The sequence below is a fragment of the Phalacrocorax aristotelis genome, chromosome 2, assembly GCF_949628215.1.
Source record: "Phalacrocorax aristotelis chromosome 2, bGulAri2.1, whole genome shotgun sequence".
Classification (NCBI taxonomy): Eukaryota; Metazoa; Chordata; class Aves; order Suliformes; family Phalacrocoracidae; genus Phalacrocorax; species Phalacrocorax aristotelis.
The window spans coordinates 117,865,224-117,884,383 of NC_134277.1; the positions used below are offsets into that span (position 1 = coordinate 117,865,224).

General features: G+C 37.0%; 1 protein-coding gene across 3 annotated transcripts in view; it reads right to left on the minus strand.

Annotated features, from left to right (window-relative positions):
- Positions 1-19,160, minus strand: part of SS18 (SS18 subunit of BAF chromatin remodeling complex) — a 45,886-nt gene that overhangs the window by 21,002 nt on the left and 5,724 nt on the right. For all 3 annotated transcript variants that reach the window (XM_075084893.1, XM_075084892.1, XM_075084894.1), the window contains exons 4-5: positions 6,327-6,480; positions 710-931 (exon numbers count right to left, since the gene is read on the minus strand). In XM_075084893.1, the coding sequence (XP_074940994.1) occupies positions 710-931; positions 6,327-6,480 (376 nt within the window). The remainder of the gene's footprint in view (positions 1-709; positions 932-6,326; positions 6,481-19,160) is intronic.

The window sequence follows — 19,160 nt, forward strand, 5'->3', positions numbered from 1 at the left end:
TGCTGACTTGTAAAACACCTTTTTAAGAATATGCAGTATACATACAAATTAATAATTTGGTCTGTTGTGACTCTAATGCAATATTTAAATTCTGCAATGCCCTTGCACTTCAACAAGGACCATACTGTCAACTGGATACATCATCTTTTTATGCTATGCAAATATCCTAGATAGAAAATTAGTTTTGAATTTTACTACATACACAAGGACATCTCCTGAAAACAGTAGGGAGTAACGGATTTGTTCCTGGAACTGAATTTTATTTCTTTAAGATTAACAGACATTCCATGCTAAAACAGCATGCAGCAGAGAACAAAGATTAATTAGGTACAAAAATCTGAGGGCTACCTGACTTAATTTTTCAATTTACCCACAGACTGAAGAGTAGAGATATATTTTATCAACTCAAGCAATAATAACATCTAGATACAAGTGTAAAATCTGAGAAAGACAAACAGTAGTTCCAACTGATGAAAGCAGATCCATTCCCAGATTCTCACACAACACCTGAAAACAGTTCAATGTCTGCAAATAAATAAATAGTCACTGATACGTGGGAGAAAGGAGATGTAGAGACCTCCAAACGTGGGTAAAAATACATTTAGAGAAGAAAATCTACAAAAAAAAAAGACCTTTAAAAACAAGACTGTACCTGAGATGTTTCCTTAGATGTTTCCTTTTTACAGAAGCTGATAAGCACCTCACTTACCTTGGTTTGGTTGCATGTTCATGTTTGGTCTGGGACCATAGTTGCCCATCGGCTGTCCCTGGCTCATAGTCATCTGATTCTGCACCGGCATACTCTGTGAGGATGGCACTGAGTGATTATAGCCACCCATTGACCCATGGCTACTTGAAGGCATGTTCATGGAACTGTTTGTCATATTGAGCTGGTTAGGTCCAGGTCCTTGCATAGGCATATGGTTAGGTCCTTCAGAAAGAACAACAGAGAAAAAAGGTTCTACATGTAGTATCACAAAACAAGCAAGTGTAGTCATACCAAACCATAAAACTAAATAAAAGTTATTAAATACAATTACATTAAAAAAAAGCTAAAACAGAGTTTGCTCATGATGTCCCAACTTAAATTAGAAAAAAAAAAGGTAACAACAGTCAAAGTTCAGCTCTACTACGCAATACATTTGCTTTTGTTGAGCAGCTGAAGCTTCTAAAGCAAAGGTGTAAAATATCATACAGCTCATCTTATATCCACATCATATGCAAAACTAGCCTTTTTACTACTCGCACAACACACCCTGAATTTCAACCTGAATTGCACAGTATCAGTGTAACAGCCAGCTTGGTAGCTGTATCACAGGTACATGTGTAATTGCTACAATAGTTGTAACATTTTTGTTTATTCAACAAACCGTACCAGACACTTTTCTGAAAGTAACAGTTAATATTTTAAAAAAAAAAAAAGTCAGGCAGTATGAACATTGACATGGTACAAACACACATAGAATAAAAATGGCTGAAGGCATATTTAACATTGTTTGAACATATAACCTATAGCAAATACTCTGCAACTGTATCTATGGATTACTAGGCTGAGAGAGTATGACTGGAAGGACAGCCATCAAATCATCAGCTCACCTCTCATGCTTGCAAAGATTCAAAGGAAGAGCAACATATTCATATACCTATGAGGCCAACTATACCTCCTCACCCTTTATTTCCCCTCTTCTTGACATCACAGTCTGGAATTGGATTGTTCTTTGAATTAAACCTACTCTCCATGAGCATTTTTAAAAGTCCAAGCATTACAATACCATCTGATCAGTTTACTCATTACTTCAGCTGGGATAAGTGAGCAGCTGCTAGGAGCAAAATCAGTAAGAGGTGTGACTGGATATAAATATGATAAGTGAAAAAAGTAAATGAAATGCAAGGATTTTGTGTATGACAAGCACCGCATGAAGAGTATATGAAGATATGTACAACCAGAGCATGTGACAGAGTTGGTGAACTGTAAACAGGGCAAGTGTTGATATACACTGAGTTCATCAGGAAGATGCCACTGGTGCCAAACATGACACACATTTTTTGTGCAGCTCCAAAACCCTAAGAAATACAGAAAACTTAGAAGAGGAACCTAAAAGAAACTACACCAGTAGAGTTGAATGAAGACAGTGATTTGGTTACATATCTCCCCATGGAGAAGGAAGAAAAGAAAAGAAAGAAAAAAAAAAAAAAAGTAGGTGCTTTCGGATATAAACACCTTGAGTCCTGTCTTGGCTAAAGAAGTAACTGCGCTAATCTAGGACAGAATGTAGGCTAAAATGAGGGCATAGAGAGTTGCACACAACGTCACAGAGGCCTTACCAACTGACCTGCAAACAAAAAGATGCAGAAGAAAAAGGTAACAATGACCAAGGAACACAGCTACTGAAAGCCAACATGAAGAAACAGAGAATAAGTTTAATATGTTCACCCTCTTGCCCTTTTCAAGACACCTCACTGAAATGAACACATAAGCTTATTTTATCAAGGAAAGTGAAAGAGCTAAAAAAGTATCACATGTACTGTTCCCTGTTCCTGAAAAACAGGGTGAGCAGATATTGCTGAATTGTACAAAGGCTGATCCACCACAAATACAGAAAAAATAACTCAGTGAATACGTTTATGACAATGACAAAGAACTATAGGTGCCTATACTGTCCCCTCTTCAATTCAACACTGCCTAACTCTGTAATAGTGAGAACATGGAGACAGTTTAATTCTGAAAAGGTGAGATGATTTCTAACAATGAGATCAATCATCAATGTGTTAAAGCAAAGCTAAGGTGAAGAAAAAGCTCCAGGCTGTCGTGCCCAGCAACTATTACAGGACTGCTAAGAAAGAAATTAAGAAAGCAGTCTTTTAAGAAAAGGAAGAAATACACATGGTTAGTGCCAGAAAGTCAGAGTCTGGGAGCGGTTTTGTTCCTTTTTGTTTAAAGGAAGAAATTGTCAATAATAGATTTCAGAGAGCTAGCCAAGCACACAGTGGAGTAATTTTTTAAAAACTCATAATGTAAGAAGCAAAATGGGGAAGGCAAAGATTATTGCGAGAGAAGTTGAAAAGAGTAAAACGCCTTCCCTGAAAGGATGATTTACACTTCATTTCTTGGGTGGCACCAAGACTGGAGAAAGCACTTGTAAGAAAAAGCTGGCACATGAAATATCAGGCATGCATATGTTCTGGGGTCAAAATCAGGTAGTTTGTTAGTCAGAAGCTAGAAGACATGGACAGAGGAAAAGCTAAGACCATAGTATCAAAAAAGCTTGCAAATGAAAAATACTAAGAACACACTTTCTAAAACATATTTTTTTATACTTTGCCAAAATACTTCACGAGGTTCTTCTGCTCAGAATGACACAACAGTAGATTTTTTTTCTTCATACAAATAAATTAAAAAGGAAGAAGGCAATATAAATGAAATATGAATGAGACATGAAGTGCACATCTGCCATTAAAATAACTGCTTTAAATGCTATAACGCAGAATGTAATTAGTATAATAAAGTTAGTGGAATAAGTATCTGTCTTGACTATAAACAGAAGTCCTTTCTCCTCTTAACCGCTTATGGACAGTATCTTAGCTCTGAGAAGCTGTAAGCCAGTTTAAGTGCATTTGAGACTGCATCTGCAGGAAGGAAAGACTTCGACAGAACTTGTTGGTAACACACAAGCACCTGTTATTCAGGAAGGTGACCTACCACTGCCAGGACAAGGGTCAGAGAACCCTACCACTAGTCTTACCTTTCAACTTTCTACGCATGCTAAACAAGCTGAAGAAATGGGAAAGGTAACCTGCCACCAGCACAACCCAGTTCCTCATCTCCTTCCAAATCCAGACCACTTACTTTGCATCACACAAACTCTCAGTCAATAAAACTCTTCAGACAGTAATTTTTTCAGGTAAAAGCCATAATCTGTCACAGGTACAGACAACACTCAATTCTACCATAAGCTGAAAAAGGTTTGTCATGACTGTCTTCCCTGGTAAGAGGCTACAGACGCTCATTTGTCAGGGGAGGCAATTAAGGGCCTCAGCAGCACTTCAGGTCCTTTATTAACCAGAACACAAGTATGAGAAAAATCATCCTTTGCCCTTTAAGTAATGGGACAAGTCTACGGCACAACTTTAAATCAACTCATGCCCTGACCATTGCTAGGCAGTTCTTTTAACACTTCCATCAACCCTTCCACCCATTCTCAGCCCTCTGCAAGCCCTAACTCAGATAAGGCCCTCTGGAAATCCTTAGCTGGTATTTTTAAGTGCCTGCATTTTATTTCTTCCAGGCTGGTCAACTTGTGATTGTTGACCCTGAAGTCTCTTGGTTTGCACCTTAGTGACTTTATTCCTTTGTACAGACCATCTCTTCAGGTATTTAAGGTTTTGTATCTGGCTTCTATTACAAAGTAACTTTAGAGTAAGCACCCTACAAACAGAAAGCAAAGGCATACACTGCAGAAATGATTACAAATACATGTCCATGAAATACACAAAGGCTCACATACAGGCAAACTAGTAAACACTTAAAAAAAGAAAATAATCATTCAGCTATCCACTTAACAAGATGATCCTGTTTCCCCTTCTCCAAGGCCTAAATATGAAATAATTTTAGCATGCCATTCCAATATTAGAGATGCCCTCATCCTAAGCTGTTTATCTTCACATCCTCAGAGACAACCTTAAATAGAGAAGGCATGGAACAGACATTCAAAAAAGGGAATATGTTGGAAGAAAGGCTAAATTAAAGCTTAGTTGGAAACTTATTTAAGTATCTGTCTAGGTGAATACCAAAACAAACCTATTTACCTTTCACATATTTTCATAAGAGCTCTTTTCGTATTCTATCTAATTACAAAATATGTATGTTTAAGGAGTGACTTTTCTCCCCTGTGGCTCTGCAATGAAGTCATTATGCTCACATTGTGACTTAGTAATCCTTCTCCTTGGAAAAGATCATTATAATAACAATAATATGATTACACTAGAGGGTCAAAGAGACTGATTTGTGAGAGGCAATGCTATTCTCCCTGGGAGCTGATGGATCTTAGATGGATAGAGGACTCCACAACCAGAATATCTCTGCCCTACTTAGGGAGCAGCATATATTGCTCTTTCCACTTCCAAATGCAGACCATGACCAACATGCATGATGAAACTAACTTCTCTAGATCTTTTATTACACTTCTTACACACAGCCTCTGGGGTCTATTCAGCTACTCAGAAAAGCTGTCACTATCAGGTCCATTTTATCAATATTTGCACAGAAATTAGTGACTATAACAATCATAATTTTTTACTTCCTTTTAAGTTTTAGACTTATTTACTGTGTTTGCTGTCGTGAAGCGCATCCTTGTGACCACTGAGAGATGAATTTTCAAAGACCCTTTGACATCAGTTTCCTTTCTTGGAAGAATCAATACCTTGAAGAGCTTTTGTAGGAAAAGTTCCTCCATACAAAAAAATGAAGGGGTCCTGATCAAAAGCAATCCTGGGAATGCAATTTTAAGCTAAAAGCCAATTCACATGAAACGGGCAGTATGACTTTATGAGTAAAAGTTCCGGAAAACAGCCTCTATATAAAGAAGCAAGCTTTACCAGGGCCCACTCCATTCTGATCTGACTGCTAAAGGGAATAGTTACCCCAAAGCCAGTACTGGTAGGTACAATGCAGAATTTTATCATCTTGTTTCACTGCTTTGTTTCTGACTTCCCAAGCACTTTTCTTTTCATTACAAAACAGGATGGCATAAAAACTGACTTAAAATTTACACCTCGAACAATGATCTGGAGGCCATTTCTTTACAAATCCCTTACGATTCAACACATCTTCAATAATAAAGAACACAGAGGATTAGTAGAGGCTGGATGACTTTCTGTAAAAAAGCAATTTTTTTTTTAAACATTTACCCACATTCAAAATGCTCTCTTTAAGATGTATCTATTTTATTATTATCTAAATATTTAGCTACGATGATTTCAACATTATCTTTTTATGGAAGGATTTGTGTTCACTCAGCCACAGGCCAATACCTTTCCCCAATAAGCCTTCTAAAGCCAGCTGTACTGCACGGTTTCAAACAGACTAAATTTAGCCAGTTCTGTTCATCAGAGGAATGCTGTGTGTCAGCTACATCAAAGCCCAAGGGCAGCCTGATAAACACTGAATACAGGTCACGTAGCTCTGTAGCTAACAAACTCTAAGAGAGCTTGTACTCGGGGGCATTCAAAGCAGTTTTGTCATCAACAATCTAGTATCCCTCGAGCCCCCATGTCGTTTCAGTTGCCAGGCAACGCTGGTGTTAATGTCTTAGAGGAGAAAAACTTACCAGGCATCTGGCCGTTCATCTGGTTCTGCATGTGTGGCGCAGGAGGGCCCCCACCTACCATACCATCTGAAGACATGCTGTGCGAGCGCGGAGGTGGGGGAGGGCCGCTCTGACTCATCCCTCCCGGACCCATAGGCATATTCTGTGTGGGTGGCTGAAAGGAGACAGTTTAGTCAAACACGAGAAGCAGTTAGTCTGACAAATATATTATATGTACATATGGTACAGCAGTTGTCTATATTGTTAAGCAGGGTATGAAAGAAAGCATTGAAACAAATTTCTTGCTCTTTCTGATATGTTTAACTCCTCCCAATACCAATTTCGGCAAAACGTTTTAATATTTCAATCAATTTTACACAAATTATTACATGCAGGCAACACTACGGTACCTTCAAGCACCGCTTTAAAATAAAAAAAAAAAAAAACACCTACAAATCAATGCCTCATTAAAAAATTATATCTGAACAGTTTAAGATTGCCGGAGTCGCTCCCTCACACACACACAAAAGCTTGCCTTCAGAGCAACATTTGGCAAACAGAAAGATAACTCTTCCATTGTAATTCTCTCACATCAACAATTTGTTGCTGTTAACAGACCTTGCACCAGGACAAAACAGGTACAACAAGAGATGAAAGCCTCTGAATGCTCATAGACTAGGAAAAATTTGCACCTGGGTGTGGTAAAAGGTTTGCGATCTCTTCCCCTCTCTCCCCCAAAGCGCTGAAGGCCTAGTTCATAATTTCGTGCCAAACACCCCCTACAGACTGGAAGCACATTAGTGCTGGCCTCCAAAGGTCCAGAGACAGCTGCCTAGAAAGGATGTTTTTGGCAAATTTCCTAATGAAATTGTGAGGAAAATAACTGAATAACCTTGAGAGTTCAAAGAGGGAGAGCAAGAAAAACAGTAAATACAAGGGGGAATTTACTACTAGGTTCTACTCACGGCAATGTAAGGAGCCGCAGAAACTGCTAGTAGACAGCTTCGTTTTCCTATTAAAAACACCTGCGAGACTATACGATCCTCCTCACACACCTTAGCCAAATGCTTTCAGGAGAATAAAAATCATCTCTGCGAGGGCGAACGCCTGGGTCTCTGGCTTTTGAGGACCCTCCCTAAAAGGCCATAACTATTGATGCAAAACCCTTCCCATGAGACAAATGTCTGTGTATTTTGCAACATTTCTCTTTGTAAAAAGAGCCAAGGGAGTGATCCCTAAGTACTCAACTGGCCCAGCACCCCTTATACCTACACATAATCATCAGAACCTTCATAAAGACAAGATGTAATACAGTGGAAAAGAGTAACACTTTCCAAATGAGTGTACGGCAGGACCCCTTTTGGCCTTCAAGATGGCAACATCTGGGTAATACAGACACACACATGCATTCATTTCCCAGGGGGAGAGGGGGAATGGTATTAATTTATTTTCTCAATGTTTCTTCAAATACCTCAAGCAGGTATTCTTTTCCCTGCAATATTTTAAAAAAATAATTCCTCCAGAAATCAGTGAAAGGTTTTTTCAGCACAAGGAAGGAAGGAAGGAGATGGAGGAAAACGCAAGCAAATCGATGACTTCTCTTACAGAATTCCATTCATTCCTCCATGATGAAGAGAATGACCTTTTATAAGCAAGTTTATTACTCATTCTGTAGCAGAAGTGGCAGAAAGTAGAAAAGGTAAGGGTGAAAGGCAGCTCTACTTTCTGAACGGTGTGAGTGAAATGCTGCTCCATTTTGCCTGGTCTTCCTCCACTAGCGAGCAACCAAAGTAAGGCTGCATCAGCTAAGTCTGCCTTCCCTTCATCTTCAAAAGCTCACTATCATCGTACTTCTGCACCTAACAAATTATCTAAAACGGATATACAGAGAAACAAACAAAAAAGAAAACAAAGATACTATTTTTAATTTTTATTTAGAAAGTATTTTTTGGAATACCAACAAAACCAACACACTTGTACCTCCACATGAGCAGCTAGGGCTCAGAGTGTAACAACAGCCCATTTCAGAGAAGAGAACAAAGCCAAAAAACACCGAAGTTGAAATATTTTCAGAATTTAAGTGAACTTCTTAGACTCCAACTATAAATCATTAGTAAATCCAGTGTTCACACAATATGCTTATAATGAAAAATACCATAAAGTACTAAAAATTATTAGATCATACCTAGATTTTAGATATCCTGCAGGTGTTACTGCACAAACGTGGGCATGCCCTTATGTGTGGATAGATGGACAAAAAAAACACCAAAGGTTGATACAAAACAATATCTTTTCCAACTCTGAAATTTATTCTGGAATTTTTCAAAACACCTATTGTTTAACATTAAGACAAACACTGCAGTGATCAAAAAAACAGTGTTGAGGCTGCAAACATTAAAGGACGGGGGGAAAAAGGTATTAAGGATTTTTTAAAAATCCCATTAGATACAAAAACCTGCAAGAGATTTCACAAACTACAGGGAACTGAGAGAACTGAGGGAGTAATTAAAAACACCCAAAAAGTCACTACCAGAAAATAATTTAGCAAAAGGAGCTTCTGGATATGGAAACAGCCCGAAGACCTGTGTGAACCCATTTCAGATTCTTGAAAATAATGCAAGAAAAAGGACTAAGCTGCTAAAAATTCAATCTTTCATTAAAATAAACTACCCCATAAGATGACTAGAAGGTAGGCAAACACTGACTGTCTTTTCATTAAAAAGTAGTGGGACCAATTCCAGGAAGCATAAGTCTATGAGCCTTGGTTCCCCAGCTAGAAGTAAGCTGATGAAAATATTTAGAGTGTTATAAAACTCCAAGGATGATAAAAACAAAGATGTGTTAGTAAAGTGTCAATATAGGGAAGTCATATCTTTCTAATCTATTATAAATTTTCAAATATGTAAATTAAACTACTTAGCTGCATATATAACAAAAACTTCGTAACACAAGTTTTTTGACAAACCCGTTTGGAAAAACGTGGTGTTCAGGGGTACATACTTTCACTGATCAGAAACTGCCCAAAGGCAAGATATAAGCAATAACCTTACATGAAGTTCAAGGAATAAAGGAACATATAGTGGTCCTCTGAAAATATTTGTTAGTAAATATCAATATTTGAAGATATTACAACATTAATTACTGAAAACTGTGGAAGAAAGAATAAGCAGAACAGTGCCAGCTGAAATTCAACATGGGTAAGTAAATGGCAATTCCACTGAATTTTGAACCACTCTTCAGAAAGAGGAAACTTGTATTCCAACTAATTCAGAATAAAACCCAGCTGACCACTACCCAGACAGTTTGGGGGGGGGGGTGTTAAAAATAATCCATAAAAACTATTCAATATACCTGTGTTCACTTTCTGATTACCTGCAGTACTTGATCTATCAAAAGTGAGGTACAATACGCAAGAAAAAAATGTCATGGTATTTGTGATCATGATACATGTTCAATTTGAAGAAAGCAATCACAAAAAGATATTGTAAAAGCAGGATTCCAAAGACAAGCAATCAGTGATTAAAGACTTTGAATGTCTTTCACCTAAAACAAGTCAAAAAGGACATTTTAATTTTTTTTCTTACATTGAAAGCAAATTAACATAAGAGGATATGACAAAAATACAATTTAATGTATGATTCATACAAAAAGCAGATCATCCCATTTATGCTTTAACAACAAAGAAAACCCCAGGAAAATGGTCAATAAATTGAGGAATAACATTAAACATACAAGAGACCACATAAATCACATAAACCTGAGGAATTCATCAACATGAGACACTAGAACAAAGTTTAAATAAGGTTCAGAGATAATGACACATATGTATATGCAATCAAACAGCTATATTATATAGGATATTTTAAAAGTGCACTATAAGCCTTTACATCAGTGTTGCAAACCAATCACTACCTGATAGTAATTAAAAAGAAATGTCTCCTGCAGATATAATTATTCCCCAGTGACATTCCTCCAGAGTATTTTTCTACTGGCCACATCCAGAAGAAAACAAGAAAAAATTGTTTTAAAATGGCAACTTTCCTATTTTTATCAGAGTTGATCCAGGCTTTTGAAAGTCAAAAAATCTTAATTCATCTTTCATTAAAGAAAAAAAAAACATATAAACCACGCCACAAAAAAAAACCCCAAACAAAAAAAATATAACCCACACCCAAAAACCTGAAAAACCTGGGTCATTTAACCTTTTTTGTTCTTTACAGAAGTTAAGGAAATCGACTATCCCCATTAATATGCTCTACACATGATAAAGACCTTTTAAAATACAAAATGACCACACAGTATTCAAAAGCCAAATATTAATAAAAGAAGTAAGAAAAAGAAACCCCCCAACCCCTTGTGAAAAGGAAGTTACCCAACATGAACCCTACCCATTCAGTCTAGATACGAAGGGTGAAATGACATTCAACTATATTTAGATTAACAGACCAAAGGAAAGGCTACTTCCCTCTTTCTGCTGGATGAGTGACAGAAAGGAATGGAAATTAAAATCACTGCTGATTTTAATCCAATTACAAAGTAGAAAATGTTAAATATTTTTCTATCCGTAAAAAGTAAATTCAAGAATTAGAAGTAAGATGTCAGACATAGCTTCATTTGCTAAACACTACATTTTGGCTCACTTCCCTAAGCACACAGATTACAATTTGTAGCCACTATGAGCATTTAAAAATTATCAGAGCATGAAAAAAAAATTATAAGCTATTTTGTCCAACTCTGGAAATCTGAACTGAAAAAAGACTGAAACTATCCTGCAGTTGTCACCAAACTAAGAGACATGAAAAAAAACCCCATGAGATTTTAACCAACAATTTCCAGCAAACAAAATCCTACTAAACCCAAAAGTTATTGGAAACCAGACACTTAGAATAGCCAAACTGTGGTTTTTTAGAGGATTTTCTTTTAAATAATGAATTGGATCAAATGCAAGACGGCAAACAATAAAAGCTGCCACGGTGGAATTGCACACCTGGAACTTTCATCTATCATCTCCTCTGTCCTACTTATCAGATCTTTCTTACCATCAATAGTAGGTTGAAAGATTTGTTTATGGAACATTTATTGTTATAAAAACTGAGATGGCATACCAACTCAGTCATCAATACAATGTAAAAGACATAATCAATACAAACAGCAACAGATATTTAAAGTACGCTACCACACAATTTTCTTGGAATTCAGAGTAACAGTTAAAAGCTACACGGAACACAAACATAAAAGCCTTCTGATCTTTCTAAGAGAAGCTCTAACTCAGGATTTAATCAATCGTTTTTGTTTTCAGTTCTTAAACACCATTTTCTGCAAAGCAAAATACCCCACCCCAGGAGGTACCCTGCCTTGCTAATATCACATTGCTAATATCACGGCACCTGTCCCAGTCTCAGAGAACAGTGCTCTGTTGATAGGTGGTGATGGCACCTGCAGAGTACTTACTGAGGTGTCAGACTGGGAAATAAGATCATAAAGGAGTACATTTCTGAGATTTGAAAGAGGCAACATTTCTTTAATTGTGTTACAACTCTCCTACAACATACGGGGTATTCTAGTACTGAGGGCGTCTTAAATGAAAAAAATAAAGAACCTATATCAATTCTCAGCAAGTGCAATATTTGGGGGCAGGGAGGATTTCTATGGGAAAAGCATTTACCATCATGTCTAAATAGTGAAGTTAACTACAAATATAATTTGTGCTCTCACTGTTGGCGTACCAGTTGTGACACTAGCAGTAAGAAATTCTAAATTTAGAATGACAGTTTCTAAATTTCAATTTACATCAGTACCTTTAAAAAATCAAAGAAACTCTGACTTAATACTAGAACAAAATGTTAAAGTGGTGCATAGTGTAATACTTAAACACTTTGTTTAAAGAAGAAATTGGAATCTTTGGTTGTTTCAAATTGCATCTATCAATGTATAAAAACATTTCACTGTACAAATATTCTTTAGCATCAATTTAACAACCAGAAAATTTAACCCTAAAACACTTAATGTCCACAGAGCAATAGATGTTCTGATACTTAAAAAATAATCACACCAAATTCTTAACTCTTGATATAACTACAAATGATTTAAATCAAAAGTTAAATAATCTGGTACAAATTCAGATGGTTTTAAGTGGCTAGAAATAAGTCAACTGTGGACATTAACTTAGGGAACACTGAAGCTAGACACCTTCAGAGGTAGTCTGTAATTCCCCCAATATCCATCCTCAAAAGCAGGAGCTTTCTGTTCCACAGCTGTTCTACCTCCTGCCTCTTTGGCTTTTAAGATGGTTTAATGTCTGGTCCAATAGTTACAAGTTTTGCTTGCATTTAGTAACCTAAGAGAAAAATTCCACCTCTATTCCAGCTAGAAGGCCTTATGTAAACCCAATTAAAGCAGAAAGAATCCTTTAGAACCCTCAGAGCATTTCACTGGGGAAACAGCAAAACCATACAGTCTAAAGGACTCGGCATCTATGTTACCAGACTGCCTGGTACAGCTCTTGGCAAACTACCTAGGGTTGACATGGGTATTTATTGTGTAGACACTGTACTACAGGGAGGCAAATCACATCTTCAAGTATGAAAAGAATTACACTTTAGAGTATATTAATTCAAACTGGCTGCTATTTTTCCCAATTTCTAAATCAGCCACAGAAGTTAGCAGGCAATATAAGTAGTTTTTTGTGTACAGTGCTCTAGCTCCCCATGTGGAGACACCTGATTAGCAACACATGCAAAGTAGTTTACAGAAGTTAGAGTGATCCTCTTATTTGAAGTGGAGTACACGAGTGGTCCATGAATTCACTCCTAACACGCTAACACCTTAAATACCCATATTCTGTTTATTTTTTTTTAGTGGAATTGCTGGCTTAAGAAGCTCCCTCCAGCTGCTCTCCATTTACCAATGCTACCATTTCAGTTGTGCCAGCAGAATCGTTTACACAGCTCTGCGGTTCATCTGAACTGATTCAGAATAAAAACATCCCCCTTTCCACCTAATTAATCTGGACTGATTCTCCAGATTGGCTCATCATACAACAACTTCAAAACATCACAGAGCAGAACCGCAGCTGATGAGAGTCCAGCTCTGGTTATGTCAGCATAAACATTGCTATTCAAAGGAAATCTTGTCAAACAGCAGCCAAACTTCTTTCCAACATTTAAAAGCCTCTCTGGAGCAAAACAAACAACCTGGAAAAGCAATTTTTATTATAAGACCATGGCATACATGGATAAACTGAGGACTTGCCTTCTGAAAATTCTTTTTAAAATGCAGGATACCCAACTCGATTTTGCTAACGCAGGATGACACTATTAACCCCAAAAGATGTGTCTCAACACAAGGACTAGTGGTGTTACAGAGATTCAACAAGTAGCCTCAGGGAGAAACAACCCAGAAAAGTTAAATCATAGCAAATTTGGTTGTTTTACCTTTGAGTCTTCTAAAAGGCTTGAACTACTGACAATTTTACAAGATTTCCTTCCCATATTGAGTAGTTTTTCAGTTTCCCAGTATAAGCAATGGATGCGTTCTTTCATTCCCCACCCAAAAAAAAAAAAAGAAATTCTGAGTAGCTATTTGGAAAACTAGTTCTCTTTTGGTTAATATCCCATAACCATACTTTTACATACAACGAAGACGTAGGCAATCAGAGCATTCACCAGGAGGTCAGAAGTCAACCAGCACGCAAAGCTGTGAAATGTGGAAAAGCATGCAAAGCCTCAAAGAAATAAAACACATACAGACAGTCACGTGCTAGCCTTGGAGCAAGGACAATGAAGTGATACAGACGTGCTAGATACTTACATCTACTTACATAGATACAAGCTAGATGCTTACTCTGTAAGCAGTTATGCAGCTAGATCATAATGCATTGTTGTTATCACTGGTTATTGCAGCCATACCTAAGACGTAGGCTACTGGTGGCAATAAAGAATTAAATCGCACCTCTAACAGACCCCTAATACCATACAACTTCAGGAAAAGTCTTATTTACCATTTTGTTTAAAGTGCTGAATCTCTGAGATCACTAACACGGTGGTAACACTCAATTCTGAGAGTAATGTGGTACTACAACATGAACCTGAATGTCCCATATTTCATATTCTTTAGTGACAAAACTTAGCTAACTGGCAGCTAGAGACTACTACCAAAGAGGAGTTACCCCACGTGCTGCTTGCTCACAAAACACAGGAAGTATTTTTGCTATGCAAAATCAACATAGCAAATGCAAAAGTAGAGCACAAAGAGTTAGAGGAAGGAATATTTTAAGAAATTGTGTTCTTCAGGGAGGATGTAAGCACAAATAGATTAGCTTTTATCAATTACAAATTTGCACTGGCTTGATAGTTTCTAATAACAGCACAGGAATGTAAGGCTTCATTTTTTTTACACATCCCAACCACAGTGGCCCTACTTGCCTCTTGTTTGAGGAGCAGCAGGAAAGTTCCTTGGAGTATACTCACATAATATGGTAGGTATGAATGCAACATCTTTCCTTCCTTTTTCAAAAAAATCTGCTACCTAATGTTTCTCCTTTAAAAAGTCTTTAGAAATTATTATGATTTTGGAACACTGATTAACAAATGTTTAATCAGAGCAATTAGTCTTTAAAATCCAAGCTCCACTTCTGACTAGTAGCTCACTTGCCTCTTGACGGGAAACACTGAACTTCTCTTCTGCTCTGTTCTCTATTAATTCAGCCTACAAATTGTTGAACTTGAGTTTGGCATGGACTTGTGTTCTAAAAGGCTAAAGCAGAGTAACACACCATACAGCTTCGTGTATGTGCACTAAAACTCATTTAATCAACACACTAACATTCAACGTATACAGAATTAAGCCAGAGGTTTAAAGGCTGATGCCCACTGTAACCAGCAGGAAAGCGGATACCATGAACAGACTTTCCACTATCCTACCACAGATATCAATCAGACTTTCCCAGGCATTTGGTACATAACTGGAATTTTATTAAGTTAGGATTCCTCTCATCTTCAGTAACAGGAGTTTTATTTACAAACTTTATTTTAAGCTATTAAAACTGAGCCATATTTTTCTTTTCTGGATGCCATCTTGGTTTTTTTCAAGAAAAACAGTATCACGATAATTCAATTAACATATGTTTTAGACAACTTATATGTTCAAAATGGAGGCTACTAAAAAAAGCAGAGTGCACTTTTCTGTTCCTAAGACCCAGAATTGTTTCTACAAACTAATCATACAAATACATTAAAAGCACAGATTGAACATTACACCTTTGAAAAAATACTACAGTGTATATAAGATCATATGAGACTTTCCACTGATTGAGTAAAACTGTTCTTTCACTGAAGACTCCTATTTAGCCACCCGAACTCCACAGCTGTAGAAAAAGAAGAAAACAAACAACAAAACCCAAACAAACCTAGAAAACAAAAAACCACCCATCTTCCTATAAGGGAACTCGAAGAAAAGTTTTAGTCAGGTGCTAGTAATGCTGTTTAATGGTTCTACCTCTTGAAGCAGTTTCTTTGGAAGTAACCAGCATTTCAGTATTTGTTGATGTTGAGTGTTTATAAAAAGCAATCACCATTTTATACAGAGTGTTTTGTAACTAAAATGGCATGGACTCTGCGCTAATCTGTGGGAAAAGTTTGGGAACAGCATATATATATTAAGGGATTTCAGAAGTACTACAAAAAGCATTAGTTTTGAGACAAGTATCTCAAGCAAGAAAAAATAATTTTTATTAATAAACTTATTAATAAACTTTATTTTTTTTAATTAAGAAAAACAACTTAATGGGATGTGCACATTTTTCTACAACTCAGACACAATGAGTTTTCTTGGAAGTCACTTCACATACAGAGTTTAGCTTGCTACTGGAAGAAACTGGCACTTCAATATAAAAGAAAACTGGTATGATTTAGTAGTGAATAATAAATCATAAGCATTTATTTTCATCACCTTCTTGAAATACACACTGAAATAAAGTGTTCTGCATGGTGACAGAAGGAAAGTTGCATTATGTAATAAAAACTCTGAAAGAAACCCCACTTTTAATGTGTTTTAAAAACCAAAATGAATGTTCCCAATCAAGTAATTCCTGCAGACTTCAGTATTTGCCTGTTATAAAACTGATGCCAAAATTAAAAGGCTGGAGTGCAGGACAAAAGTTGCCCTCTACTTTTCCCAGTAAAGTGATGGTCATGTGTTGTTTTCTTATAAATATTTTGCAAAATGAAGACATTTAAAGGAGGGAAAATGTCCAAATGGAAAAGCTTTTTGTTCCATTCAATAGTTGGCAATGACTTTTTAATGGCACTAAAACACTGTCTCTCAAGAAAACAAAAAAGAGAAGTCAGGGAGGATAAGATGCCCGTTCCGCAGTTTGAGATTTAATGCGTTTGGAAACATATGCACACAATATTTCACAACTTTTTTTTTTGAGATTCTCTTGGAAGTTCCAGTAACAAAATTTAATTGCATCTTTAGTTCAAGGAGACCAATACTTTGCTGTTGCCTCCCTCAAAAATAGCATGAATGAAAATCAAAAGAATGCAGCAGCGTTGTATTCCTCAACATACAAGCCCTTTTTGGGAAGCCAGCTTATCGCATACAGTGGTGGTAAACAGACTTTCAACTGCTGCCCAAGAGAGAATACCTGCCATAACTTGGAGGGAGGCAGCAAAAAGCTGCATCAGCCTCACACGTGGACTTAGACACCATTCTCATCCAGCTGGGAAGATACTTGAAACAGCCCTGTCCTTAGTAATCCTGCTGTTCACTTGGCTGAGGCAAGACTGGTTGAGTAAAGGATATTAACCTTGCACTTCTTTTGTCTTCTGATGCAAAGGAAGGTCTCTTACCCCAGAAATCATAATTTGAAACTCTCAATTTCATCATACATAAAGACAGCAGCAGCTTTGTTATAACGCTTGCATTTCAAAGTCTTTCTAGTTCCCTTCACCCACACCCTGCAATGCTTGCTTCACCTGTTTCACCTTTTCCTCACTTCCAGGCTCCCTTTATAGAAGCTTTTCTCTGCACTGGATAGTCGATTTGCTATACTTCCATTTAGTATAAGATTTATCTTGTCCTCTACAGGCAATACCACACTTTCAGAAAGGATATATAGTCATTTCATTAGAATAGCCCATTCTAAAAGATGTGGACAGAGGCACAGCAGCTGACTACAAGCATTTTTCCCAACAATATGAAATATTAAGTCTGAGGAGTATTGTGAGAAGATACAACAAAGTTATCATCAGGTTCAAGTCATTTTAGCTTATATTAAAAACTTCAATAAACCTGATCATTTAGCTATATTATTCAGTGTGAATGCTATCTTAACAGCAGCATTCTCTTTTCAACTTCATTTTATCACGTAAGGCATAAAAAGTAATAGTTGTGAAATTTACTCAGAGTGTATTTACCAGATTGAAACAAAAACAAGATTTAAATTTAAACAAAAAAGAAAGTATGGTTTACTAGGGGACCAGTGTTCCAGATATTAATAGATCAGCTACAATTCCACTTCAGAAGATATCCAGACTCAAGCTCTCTAAGTTATGTGGGAAACTACTGCAATGGTAGCATCATAAAGCTGATGTGTTTTACTGTTAAAAATAGTAGATGTTTACACAGACAGTATCGTGCTCCATATTTAACTGTTGCCACCCATAACACCTGAATTTAGTGAGACTGCTCAACAGCTGACACAGAAGCATGGTGAACAGAAACATAATACTTCCAAGTCAACTTGAGCCTCACCAGTTCTTAAACGGAAAGCCAATAAAGGAAACGAGTCTGAAGCAGTTTCTCTCACACTGAAAAAAAAAAAAAGCAGCCAGTCACATTTTCCCAAATTCTTCTGGCTAAAATTTGTTGGGAGGACAGAATATTTTTCTAGGAACCCCAACAAAAAGTAATTTTATCTGATTATGTTACCACATTTCAGGCAGATCTTCAAAGATTTGACTTGGTAGGTCAGAGCATCTACACTTAGGGAAGACTAAACATGAAAATTGTCTTTCAAACTAAAAAAAAATGAAAACCAAGAAACTACCTTTTTATTCCTCCCTCAGTTATCCAAAGGGGACTCCCTTCCCCCCCGCCCCCGCCCCGTGAATTTCACTACTGTGGAATATTCCTTACATTCAAGATCAGAAGTGCACTTCAGTCCTGATCTGCAAAAGTCTTTCCCGGCCCTATCTTCTTTTTCTTTTAAGAAGAGAATGTCATCACATTCAATTTTAAGAACCGGGCTGTTCAGCAGAGACTAGGATAGGTCAAATTCATTTCCAGTTGTCATCAGAACCAGGATATGAATTAAGCCTCCAAAAACATATTAGTTGAGTAATACACACAGCCCTCTTAAAGGTTTCCTTCCCTCCCCCTCAGCTACAAGCATGGATTTATAAAAAGAGAAGCCTTTACAGGCACAACAGGTTGGACATAATGAAGCACTGTTTCTATAGTCCTCTAGGTACCAACTTGAAAGGATGCTTCGCTAGTAGCAATGATTGGAGAACACCTCTCCTGAGACCAAAGAAAAAGTAATTCAATTTCAGTTGGTGAAAACTAGTATCTAGGAAAGGCTGTTTTATAGACATTCTTTTTACTTCATATTACAGAAATGAATCAAGACTATATTAATTCAAGAGAAGTCTTATTACCAAAACCCAAAGAGCTTCCTTGTGTTACTCAAAATGAACTCCCCAAGCTTTCCGGTTAACACAAAAAGCAAACAGATAGAAATCTATTTTAATGTTTGTTGTATCTTTCCTTACTTCTCCATTAACAATGGAAATGGGTAAAAATTCAAGGGATCTTACGAAATAAGGAGTTCAGGAATAGATTGAGAAAACTCCA